Source organism: Mobula hypostoma, chromosome 12, assembly GCF_963921235.1.
Source record: "Mobula hypostoma chromosome 12, sMobHyp1.1, whole genome shotgun sequence".
NCBI lineage: Eukaryota > Metazoa > Chordata > Chondrichthyes > Myliobatiformes > Myliobatidae > Mobula > Mobula hypostoma.
This window is the reverse complement of record NC_086108.1, coordinates 56,720,719-56,733,354: the sequence shown is the minus strand read 5'-3', so window position 1 is coordinate 56,733,354 and position 12,636 is coordinate 56,720,719. Positions and strand designations below refer to the sequence as shown.

The window sequence follows — 12,636 nt, the reverse complement described above, 5'->3', positions numbered from 1 at the left end:
CCTTCAGGCATCAAAGCAGACTTAAAACTATTTGGGTCACTGAGTCGTGTAGCAATTAAAATACATGCATCGCATAATTGAATTTCCAAACCCAATATTCTCATAGCTAATGTAATATCTATTCATCCATTTCATTTTAAATCCCATGGATAACAATTTTGCTAACAACTGTTAGGTGGTACTTCACAATAATTTGGAACTGCACATAACATAACATCAATCATATTATATTAATTTATGTTAAATGCTACTTAAGCAAATGGTGTTTTAGTAATTTGATTTTATAATTTCTTGCTAGCTACCTTCTAATATCCATTTAAAGAAAAATGATTTCATGTTTCTGAACGTTTCCCCAAACCAACTGATAGGCCTGTAATTGGCAGGTGATCTCATTCGGCTTTTTGAAGAAGAGTTAACAATGGTCAGAACCTCTGCAGTTTCTCCATTTGGTTAACTGCTTTACTTAGAGCACTGCTAACCTTTTAATCCTCTTCATCTACTTAAATCTAATGCTATTTCTCTGCTATCTTCTCCTTTAATCTGTCATTCACCTTCTCCTTTTTGCTGAATACAAATTCAAAGTACATATTTACTATCGCAGCCATATCAGGTGAAGATCACCTTTTTGGACACCAGAATTTTTCACTATTTTTAATATTTATAAAAGACTTTGCATTCCATAATATTTCATCTGCAAATCTATCCTTTAAGCTCTAATTTCTTTTGAGATGTAGAGCCAGTTCTCTGCAATGTATGTTAATGGCGTACTTGTAAATCTTCATACAGGAAAATAACAAATATCGTAAAATAGGTATTAACTTGCATTATCATTCATTCATTTCCTCCAAAGTGGAAAATAAACAAACCCCAATGGCAGCGAAGAACTTTATGGGAGGAAAGCAGTAGCCATAACGCTATTGCAGCGCCAGAGACCAGGATTCAGTTCCACTACTGTCTGTAAGGAGTTTGTACTTTCTCCCTCTGACCGCATGGCTTTCACCCGGGTGCTCTGGTTTACTCCCACATTCTGAAGATATTCAAGTTAGTTAATTAATTGGTAACATGGGTGTAACTGGGTGACATGAGCTCGTTGAGCTGGAAGGATCAATAGCTGTGCTGTATCTCTAAATAGAAATAAATAAATAAGTTACAGTGCTGTATGACTGACTCGAAAGCAGCAACATTTGATGAAATTAAAAATTATTCCAGTGAAGCAATGAGAAAACAAAAGCATGCTGTGGAAACATGAACATGCTCATAATACATAAAGAAGTCAGGAAAATAGAAACATAAAGCAGTAATAATGAAGCAGATAAGACTGCCGAATGGATCCTGACTCAGATCGGGGCCGTACCCTCCAAATATCCGGACCTGCCTCTTGGTTTTTTTGCATTACCTTACTTTCCATTTTTCTATTTTTCTGTTTTCTATTTATGATTTATAATTTAAATTTTTAATATTTACTATCGATTTGTAATCCAGGGAGCGGGAAGCGCAGAATCAAATATCGCTGTGATAATTGTACGTTCTAGTATCAATTGTTTGGCAACAATAAAGTATATTTTAAGTGACTTCTAAAATACAAGCTGCTTTAGGGTATCCAACTTCTAAGAAATAAACAAACCTAGGCCAATGTCATTAAAATTCTCGTAATTTTTTTCCTTTGAATTCTAGAGCTGAGGGTGAGCAGCAGGTTTACAAGCAGACGATGGGTGTAACATGAATGCGAGGAAGGACAAGCCAATGATTGGGTACAAATGCAGGCAGAGCAAAGGATTAATTTGTACCACAGAGGCAAAATTCAAAAGGGTGAAGAATGCAGGACTTCAAGGTGCTGTACTTAAATGCATGTAGCATTTGGAATAAGGTGGATGAACTCATGGTGCAATCACAGATTGGTTGGTATGTCATTGTGGGCATCACTGAGTCGTGGCTGACAGAAGGCCATAGTTGGGAGCCTAACATCAAGGACATACTTTGTATCAAAAGGACAGGCAAGAAGGCATAGGTGGTGGTATGGCTCTGTTGGTAAGAGCTGGAATTACATCTTTAGAAAGAGGTGACACAGGGTCAGAGAATGTTGAATCTATGTGGGTGGAGTTAAGAAATTGCAAGGGTGAAAAAACCATAATGGGAATCACATATAGGTCTCCAATTAGCAGCCAAGATGTGGGGTTGAGATTGCAAGGGAGCTGGAAAAGGCATGTAATAAGGGTGATGTCACAATTGTAAAGGAGGACATCAATATGTAAGGGGATTGGGAAAATCAGGTTGGTGTCATATCACTAGAGAGGAAATTTGTTAAATGCCTACGAGATGGCTGTTTACAGCAGCTTGTGCTTGAGCCTTCTTGAGGAAAGGCTACTGGGTGTTGTGTAATAACCTAAACCTTATTGGGGAGCTTAACATAACAGAACCCTTAGGAGGCAGTGATAGAATTCATACTGCAATTGAGAGGGAGAAGCATAAACTCACGTGCATCAGTATTGCAATGGAATAAATGGAATTGCAGAGGCGTGAAAGGGGAACTTGTCTGGGTGGATTGGAAGAGGATGCTGGCGGGAATGATGGCAGAGTAGAGATGGCTGAAGTTTCTGAGAACAGGTCACAAGGCGCAGGACAGATATGTCCCACAGAGGAAGAAGTTCTCAAATGGCAGGTGTAGGCAACCATGGCTGACAAGGGAAGTTAAGGACTGCATGAAAGGTAAGAAAAGGCCATATAAGGTAGCAAAAGTCAGTGGGAAGTTGGATGATTGGGAAGCTTTTAAAATCCAACAAAAAGCAACTAAAAAAGTTATAAGAAGGGAAAAGATGAAATATGAGGGCAGGTAAGCCAATAATATAAAGCAGGATAAAAAGTGTTTTTTCGTTATATAAAGAGTAAAAGGGAGGTCAGAGTTGATATTGGACCACTGGAAAATGATGCTGGTGAGGTAGTAATGGGGGAAAAAGAAATGGCAGGTGGACTTAATGGGTACTTTGTATCAGTCTTCACTGTGGAAGACACTAGCAGTGTGCCAGAGGTCCATGAGTGTCAGGGAGCAGGAGTGAGTGCTATTGCTATTACAAAGGAAAAAATGCAAGGCAAACCCAAAGGTCTTCAGGTGGATAAGTCACCTGGACCAGATGGACTACATCCCAGAATCCTGAGAGAGGTTGGTGAAGAGATAATGGATGCATTGGTCATGATCTTTCAAGCATCACTTGATTCTGGCATGGTCCCGGAGGATTGGAAAATTGCAAATGTCACTCCACTCTTTAAGAAAGGAGAAAGGCAAAAGAAAGGGAATAATAGCCCAATTAATCTAACCAGTAGTTCGGAAAGTGTTGGAGTCTATTATTAAGGATGAGGTTTCAAGGTTCTTGGAGACTAATGATAAAATAAGTCAAACTCAGCGTGGCTTCTGTAAAGGGATATCTTGCCTGACAAATCTGTTGGAATTATTCGAGGAAGCAAGGTGGACAAAGGAGAGGCAGTGGATATCACTCACTTGGATTTTCAGAAGGCATTTGATAAGGTGCCACACATGAGGCTGCTTAACAAGATAAAATCCTATGGTGTTACTGGAAAGGTACTGGCATGCTTAGCGGAATGGCTGACAGGCAGGAGGCAGCCAGTGGGAATAAAAGGGGCCTTCTCTGGTTGGCTGCCGATGACTAGTGGTTTTCCTCATGGGTCAGTATTGGGACTGCTGCTTTTCACATTGTTTGTCAGTGATTTAGATAATGGAATTAATGGCTTTGTGGCAAAGTTTGCGAATGATACGAAGATAGGTGGAGGAGTAGGTAGTGCTGAGGAAGCAATGCAATTGCAGCAGGACTTAGACAAATTGGAAGAATGGGCAAAAATGTGGCAGATGGAATACAATGTTGGGAAATGTATGATTATGCACTTTGGTGAAAGGAACAATAGTGCAGACTATTACCTAAATGGGGAGAATGTTCAAACATCAGAGGCGCAGACAGACTGAGGACTCCCAGAAGATTAATTTAAAGGTTGAGTCTATGGTAAAAAAGGCAAATGCAATGTTGGCATTTATTTCAAGGGGAATAGAATATGAAAGCAAGGAGATTATGCTGAGCCTTTATAAGACACTAGTCAGGTTGTACTTGGAGTATTGTCAACGGTTTTGGGCCCCATATCTCAGAAAGGATCTGTTATCATTAGGGAAAGTTCAGAAGAGGTTCACAAGGATGATTCCAGGAATGAAGGAGTTAACATATGAGGAGTGTTTGGCAGCTGTAGGCCTGTACTCACTGGAATTTAGAGGAATGTGGGAGATCTCATTGAAACCTACCAAATGTTGAAAGGACTAGATAGGGTGGATGTGGCGAGGATGTTTCCTATAGTGGGGTATCCAGAACTAGAGGGAACAGCCTCAAAGTTGAGGGGTGACTGTTTAGAACAGAGGTAAGGAGTAATTTTTTTTAGCCAGAGAGTAGTAAATCTGTGAAATGCTCTGCCACAGACTGCGGTGGAGGCCAAGTCCTTGCGTATATTTAAGGCAGAGGTTGATTGTTCTCTGATGGGTCAAAGCATCAAAGGATACAGTGAGAAGGCAGGTGTATGGGATGGCAGAGCAGATTCGATGGGCTGAATGGCCTAATTCTGCTCCTATGTTTTATGGTCTACTGTTTAAAACTGGTGGCCTAGGAGTGGCCAAGTTTCCGTTGCTGGTGTTGTCCAAGTGAGTCACTGAAGGTCAGGCAGCTTGAAGGTTTCTACTGGCATTTATTTAGCACTTGGCTGTCATTTGCAACATGTAGTCATCTCTAATTTATGCCACTATTCATGTATGTGACACAAGTAGAAACTAATTATGACCTTTTACCAGGATTGATTTCAGTCTGTCGTAAATGATGCTTAAGAAACTACACTTGGTTGTGATGCAGACAGAGAATTGGCTCTTTCAGTCCCCGACGTAGATAACAAAGGTCTTGACCAGATGGCAGAAACTTAAATATGTGCTTACGTTGCTTTTTCCTTCGCTTGCATGGTTACACTAGATGGAAGATGTACAATGCAACACATACAAATAAAAAGTGTAAAAATTGAAGGCCTACGTTGCATTGATAGAAATATTCTGAAATACTGTTTAGATAAATGAGAAAACTTTTCATTACGATAAGCATAATTTTATAAGATAGACATGGAAACTTGAAATACATAGCAGTGCCTTTTGCACTCTCATGTTTATTTTGTACTCGTCACGTACGCAGTGTTCATAATGGGTAACTGAGACAGGTCTTTCAAGACACCAAAGGATCTCCACTGAACTAGTAACCTATGCTTTACTTCCTGTTCTGTTCGTTTTGAAAGCATGTATACCATAGCTCTGCTACTTTTATTTTGTTCCCTCAAACAGCTCTGGAAACACACAGCAAAACAATGTCAAAAGGGAACAGGCCAGATCCATTCATTCACTGACCCTATTGCACCTCGATGGGCTGTCACAATGGAGGGGGGGGGGATTGATGGCGGACCCAAATGCAAGACACAGACACTGAAGTACTAGGAACAGGACAAGGATGCAGGACCTGGGCTAGGACATGGACAAGAAACAGGGAAACTGGACAAGGAACTATGAACTAGGAGCCTGGGCTTGAACCCCAAGCCAGAGACTGGACAAGGACCCAGAACCTGGGACTTGCCTCGGGCTTGGGCCCCAGAACCAGGCAAGGACATGACATAACTGCAGGACTGGAGGCTGGGGTCTTGAGGCTTGAGGCTTGGGATCTTGAGGCTTGGAGAAAGGCTGGGGGTCTTGAGGCTTGGAGACAGGCTTGGGGTCTTGGGTCTTGGGTCTAGAGTACTTCGAGGCTTGGGTATGGACTCCGAGCCAGAGACTGGGCAAGGACCCAGAACCTGGGACTTGACTTGGGCTCAGACTTCAGAACTAGGTGAGGACAAGACGAGGCTACAGGGCTGGACATGGCTTGGGTGAGGAACTCCTGGGTAGGGCGAGACACAGGGACAGGTAAAGGCACATGGATAGGACTCAGATCGGACCGGAGTAGGCATGGACTGGACGAGGGCCTTCAGGAGCACGGAACCTTGGACTAGAAGAGACAGGAGCACGGAACACAGAGCTGGGACCCCTCCTTGGGAACAGGATGTAGGGCTGGGACTCATACACAGAATGCTGAACATGAAGAGACGGATCCCAACACAAGGTGGCGGCAAAAGGCTGGACCCACCTAGCGAAGGCGTGGGCACAGAGAGACAATTCCACACAACGAAAGACAGTTCCTTATCTTGACCTAACAAGGCTCCAGTCTTGCTCCGGCAGTAAAACTTCAACGATACAGGCGGGGTATACAGGCTAGGTGAGCAGGCAGAGAGTCAGGCGAGGTATCCAGGCAGAGAGTCAGGCGAGGGGGGAAAAGACAAGGAGGGAAACAGAACAGTCCTGCAGGGAATCCCTGGTTTGCGGAGGTATTTATGTCTCAGCCCCAAACCGAGAATCATGTGCCTACAACAGAACTGGGGAAAACTCCAGAAACCCAGGAATAAGGAGCTATGGACCGGACCATGAACCGGAATACGGACATCATGGACCAGACCATGACAATAACTGATTTGCCCCAGTTCTCCAGTCCTCATCTCTTCTCCACCAGCTCCCCATAATCATTCAAAGTTTAATTATTTCCAACTCTGTGACCCTCCAGAGTCAATTTCAAGATTCACCAGATTACAAGTTCCTATGTTACAACATACATCAAAGTTGCTGGTGAACGCAGCAGGCCAAGCAGCATCTATAGGAAGAGGCGCAGTCGACGTTTCAGGCCGAGACCCTTCGTCAGGACTAACTGAAGGAAGAGTGAGTAAGGGATTTGAAAGCTGGAGGGGGAGGGGGAGATGCAAAATGATAGGAGAAGACAGGAGGGGGAGGGATAGAGCCGAGAGCTGACAGGTGATAGGCAAAAGGGGATACGAGAGGATCATGGGACAGGAGGTCCGGGAAGAAAGACGGGGGGGGGGGTGACCCAGAGGATGGGCAAGAGGTATATTCAGAGGGACAGAGGGAGAAAAAGGAGAGTGAGAGAAAGAATGTGTGCATAAAAATGAGTAACAGATGGGGTACGAGGGGGAGGTGGGGCCTTAGCGGAAGTTAGAGAAGTCGATGTTCATGCCATCAGGTTGGAGGCTACCCAGACGGAATATAAGGTGTTGTTCCTCCAACCTGAGTGTGGCTTCATCTTTACAGTAGAGGAGGCCGTGGATAGACATGTCAGAATGGGAATGGGATGTGGAATTAAAATGTGTGGCCACTGGGAGATCCTACTTTCTCTGGCAAACAGAGCGTAGATGTTCAGCAAAGCGGTCTCCCAGTCTGCGTCGGGTCTCACCAATATATAAAAGGCCACATCGGGAGCACCGGACGCAGTATATCACCCCAGTCGACTCACAGGTGAAGTGATGCCTCACCTGGAAGGACTGTTTGGGGCCCTGAATGGTGGTAAGGGAGGAAGTGTAAGGGCATGTGTAGCACTTGTTCCGCTTACACGGATAAGTGCCAGGAGGGAGATCAGTGGGCAGGGATGGGGGGGACGAATGGACAAGGGAGTTGTGTAGGGAGCGATCCCTGCGGAATGCAGAGAGGCGGGGGGAGGGAAAGATGTGCTTAGTGGTGGGATCCCGTTGGAGGTGGCAGAAGTTACGGAGAATAATATGTTGGACCCGGAGGCTGGTGGGGTGGTAGGTGAGGACCAGGGGAACCCTATTCCTAGTGTCACCAATATATAAAAGGCCCGACGCAGACTGGGAGACCGCTTTGCTGAACATCTACGCTCTGTCCGCCAGAGAAAGCAGGATCTCCCAGTGGCCACACATTTTAATTCCACATCCCATTCCCATTCTGACATGTCTATCTACGGCCTCCTCTACTGTAAAGATGAAGCCACACTCAAGTTGGAGGAACAACACCTTATATTCCGTCTGGGTAGCCTCCAACCTGATGGCATGAACATCGACTTCTCTAACTTCCGCTAAGGCCCCACCTCCCCCTCGTACCCCATCTGTTACTCATTTTTATGCACACATTCTTTCTCTCACTCTCCTTTTTCTCCCTCTGTCCCTCTGAATATACCTCTTGCCCATCCTCTGGGTCACCCCCCCCCTGTCTTTCTTCCCGGACCTCCTGTCCCATGATCCTCTCGTATCCCCTTTTGCCTATCACCTGTCCAGCTCTTGGCTCCATCCCTCCCCCTCCTGTCTTCTCCTATCATTTTGCATCTCCCCCTCCCCCTCCAGCTTTCAAATCCCTTACTCACTCTTCCTTCAGTTAGTCCTGACGAAGGGTCTCGGCCTGAAACGCCGACTGCGCCTCTTCCTATAGATGCTGCCTGGCCTGCTGCGTTCACCAGCAACTTTGATGTATGTTGCTTGAATTTCCAGCATCTGCAGAATTCCTGTTGTTTGCATTTAAATTCCTATGTTATTCAGTTTTAAATAATTGCTGCCTAATGCAGTAATTATTTAAACTTATTAGTGAACATCATACTTGTAAACTGATGTGTATTTCACTGAAGAGTTAATGATGAGGGTTATTTCTTGCTTAGCAGCTTGCACAAAGAATTAGTGAGCTTACAACTTTGCTTTGTTGCATTTGATTACTAAGCCTCACATATTGTTTACATTAATAATCAAAATGACGTGTAAGATTATACAACATTGGCATCAAACAATTGCTAGAGATGGAGTTGAAAGTTCAAATGGTTTTGGACGCAGAAGTGTTTGGACCTCAGGGTCGTGGAGGATAGGGTTCTGGCACAGTGCGGTCTCCACCTCGCACAGACAGAGAGAGCTGTAATTTACTAATGGGGAACAGATTAGAAGTGACCCTGCTCCTGTCATAGCACCAGCATAGAGAAGTTTTGCAGCAGCATTAACTGCACTAAAACCTTTTTACCTCTTCAGGACAGGAAGAAGAGAAAGAGTAAAGTTACTCATTATTAAAAAAAAAGAGTATAAAAGAAATAGATTTACATGGAACAAGGCTGGATCCATCTGAACCTCTTTTCACATATATAGTATAGCCTATGATAAACCCTTGCCGTTGTTCGAGTGGAATCTCCTCCCATTTTATTTGAACTTGTGGTCCATCCAATTTCATCAATGAAACATTTGGTCCCATTGTAGGTTCTGAAACAAGAAAGATGTAACATTGAAAAGGAGATGCAGGAAGCTCACGTCTTTACTTTTTTGAATTTGAAATACAAATAAACATATAAAAAGCTCTCTTGCAGGCAAAAGCTGCAGCTTTCTGATTTTGCTAACTATCAGGGCTGCATAGCTGCACCAAAGAGTAGATCGGGTGGTCTTTCCCAATTTCTGTGACAATCCTACTCCTGTTAGGCTCCATCTGGCTCTTGAACCACAGGGGACAACTTCACTGATCCCTATCGAACTGTTCCCACAACCTATGGACTCACTTTCAAGAACTCTTCACGTCATGCTCGATGTTCATTGCTTGCTTATTTATTTATTTATCTATCTATCTATTGTATTTGAACAGTTTGTTGTCTTTTGCACATTGATCGTTTGTCCATCTTGTTGATGCAGTCTTTCATTGATTCTATTGTGTTTCTTGGATTTACTGTGTATGCCTGCAAGCAAATAAATCTCAGTGTTGTACATGCTGACATTTATATTCTTTGGTAATAATCTTACTTTGAACTTTATTCATTGGAAGAACTCTCTATGCATGCAAAAGACTTTCACATCTTCAAATTGCTAGGCAAGAAAATAGCTCGATGGGCTAGTTATGTTTTCACCCATGAAAACCACTGCCCAATACTCAATGTTGTCCTTATCAGGAGGCAGTAGCGGTTAAGCTGGGTAGGCTACGATGAAATGAAATAAAGTTAGGACATGAAGAGCACTTTGTGGGGGTGAGGGCGATTGGAGGGGGGTTGATGATCATGGTGCGGTTCTTTATTTGTGCGGGAGGATGGGTTTGCTGTTGCTCTTTGAACTTACTTCCGTGGTTTTCTGAGTTTCATGGCTATCTGGAGAAGAACCTCAGAATTGTATATTGCATACATACTTTGATAATAAATGAACCTTTAAACCTTTGAGCCTTCAATAAGTTTGTGTTTTCCTGACAGTGGGGGGTATTCCTGCTTTACATTGTCCACAAACAGTGCCAAAAAGCACTTGCTGGTTCCAGCAGCTTCCATATTCCTTCATCAATCAAGGATTCCTAAGCCCTGGGAATGTCAAATGGGAGGCACAGGATATATACATCCCAAAGAGGAAAAAGTATTCTAAAGGAAAGATGACACAACTGTGGCTAACAAGAGAAGTCAAAGCCAACATAAAAGCCAAAGAGGGCTTATGCATATAATAGAGCACAAGTTAGTAGGAAGTTAGAGGATTGGGAAGCTTTTAAATAACAACAGAAGGCAACTAAAAAAGTTGTTAAGAAGGTAAAGATGGAATACAAAAGTAAGCTAGCCAATAATATTAAAGAGGATACCAAAAATTTCTTCAGATACATAATGTGCAAAAGAGAGGTAAGAGTGGATATTGGACCGCTAGAAAATGCTGCTGGAGTGGTAGTAATGGAGGACAATGAAATGGCAAATGAACTGAATAAGTATGTTGCATCACTTTTCACTGTGGAAGTCACTTGCAGTATGGTGGAGGTTCCAGCTGTCAGGGGGCATGAAGTATGTCAAGTTACCATAACTAGACAGGAGGTTCTTGAGAAACTGAAAGGACTGAAGGTAGCTAAATCACCTGAACCAGATGGTGTACACCTCAGGGCTCTGAAAGAGGTGGCTGAAGAGATCTTGGAGGCACTAGTGATGATCTTTCAAGAATCTCTAGATTCTGGAATGGTTCTGCAAGACTGGACAATTGAAAATGTCGCTCCACTCTTCAAGAAGGGAGAGAGGAAGAAGAAAGTAATCTATAGTTAGTCTGATATTGGTGGTTGGGAAGATGTTGGAGTCGATTATTAAGGATGAGGTCTCAGGGTACTTGGAGGCACATGGTAAAATAGGCCATAGTCAGCATGGTTTCCTCAAGGGTAAATCTTGTCTGACAAATCTGCTGGAATTCTTTGAAGAATTAACAAGCAGGATAGACAAAGGAGAATCAACTTAAGTTGTGTACTTAGATTTTCGGAAGGCCTTTGACAAGGTGCCACACATGAGGCTGCTTAACAAGCTATGAGCTTATGGTATTACAGGAAAGATTCTAGCATGGATAGAGCACTGGCTGATTGGCAGGAGGCAAAGAGTGGGAATAAAGGGAGCTTTTCCTGACTGGCTGCCAGTGACTAGTGGTGTTCCACAGTGGTCTATGTTGGGACCAATTCTTTTTACATTATATGTCAATGATTTGGATGATGGAATAGATGGCTTTGTTGCAAAGTTTACAGACAATATGTAGGTGGAGGAGCAGGTAGCTTTGAGGAATTAGAGAGGCTACAGAAGGACCTAGACAGATTAGGAGAATGGGCAAAGAAATGGCAGATGGAACACAGTGTCAGGAAGTGTACAGTCATGCACTTTGGTAGAAGAAATAAAAGGGCTGACTCTTTTCTAAATGGAGAGAAAATACTAAAATTTGAGGTGCAAAAGGTCTTGGGAGTCCTTGTGCAGGATTCTCTGAAGGTTATTTTGTAGGTTGAACCTGTGGTGAGCAAGGCAAAGGCAATTCATTTCAAGTGGACTAGAATATAAAAGCAAGGATGTAATGTTGAGACTTTATAAAGCACTGGTGAGGCCTCAGTTGGAACATTGACAGCAGTCTTGGCCCCTTATCTGAGAAAGGATGTGTTGAAACTGGAGGGAGTTCAAAAGAAGTTCACAAAAATGATTCCAGGATTGAATGGTTTATCATATGAAGAGCGTTTGATGGCTCTGGGCCTATATTCACTAGAATTCAGAAAAATGAGGGGTGACTTATTTGAAACTTATTAAATGGTGAAAGACCTTGATAGAGTGGATGTGGAGAGGATATTTCCCATGGTGGGAGAATCTATGACCAGAGGACACAGCCTCAGAATAGAGGCACGTCCTTTTAGAATGGAGATGAGGAGGAATTTCTCTAGCTGGAGTGGTGAAGCTGTGGAATTCTTTGCCACAGGCAGCTATGGAGGCCAAGTTTTATGTATATTTAAGGCAGAGGTTGATTAGATTCTTGATTGGTCAGGGTCTGAAGGGATATGGGGAGAAGGCAGGAGATTGGGGCTGAGAGGAAAATTGAATCAGCCATGATGAAATGGTGGAGCAGATGCGATGGACCAAATTACCTAATTCTGCTCCTATGTCTTATGGTCTTATGGGAGACATTAAATTTAAATCACCACCGAAGTATTGGTACAGAGCCACATTTGAACACTATGACTAAGGTCTTCTTAGATTATTCCAGTTTCAAAGTGAAAACAGACCCAGGGAGGTTTCATTAATTGTTGATTTAACCTGCTCCTGCTTGTTGTGTGAGAGACATTACCTCCTCTACAACACTGTACTGAGGTGCTAGAAAGGTTGTGAACCCTGTAGAAGTTTCTCTATTTTTACTGTTACATGCTCAAGGAGATTTTTTTTGTGAGAATGATGTAATGGTCTTTTGGAGGTCACCTGATGTGATTTTCCCACCAATGTGAGGTCACGTGATGAC

The 12,636-nt window shown here is 43.1% G+C and overlaps 1 protein-coding gene across 2 annotated transcripts in view; it reads right to left on the bottom strand.

Annotated features, from left to right (window-relative positions):
* LOC134355172 (interleukin-23 receptor-like) overlaps positions 1–12,636 on the bottom strand; it is an 84,440-nt gene that overhangs the window by 26,746 nt on the left and 45,058 nt on the right. For both annotated transcript variants that reach the window (XM_063064952.1, XM_063064951.1), the window contains one exon: positions 8,992–9,147. In XM_063064952.1, coding sequence (XP_062921022.1) covers positions 8,992–9,147 — 156 coding nt within the window. The remainder of the gene's footprint in view (positions 1–8,991; positions 9,148–12,636) is intronic.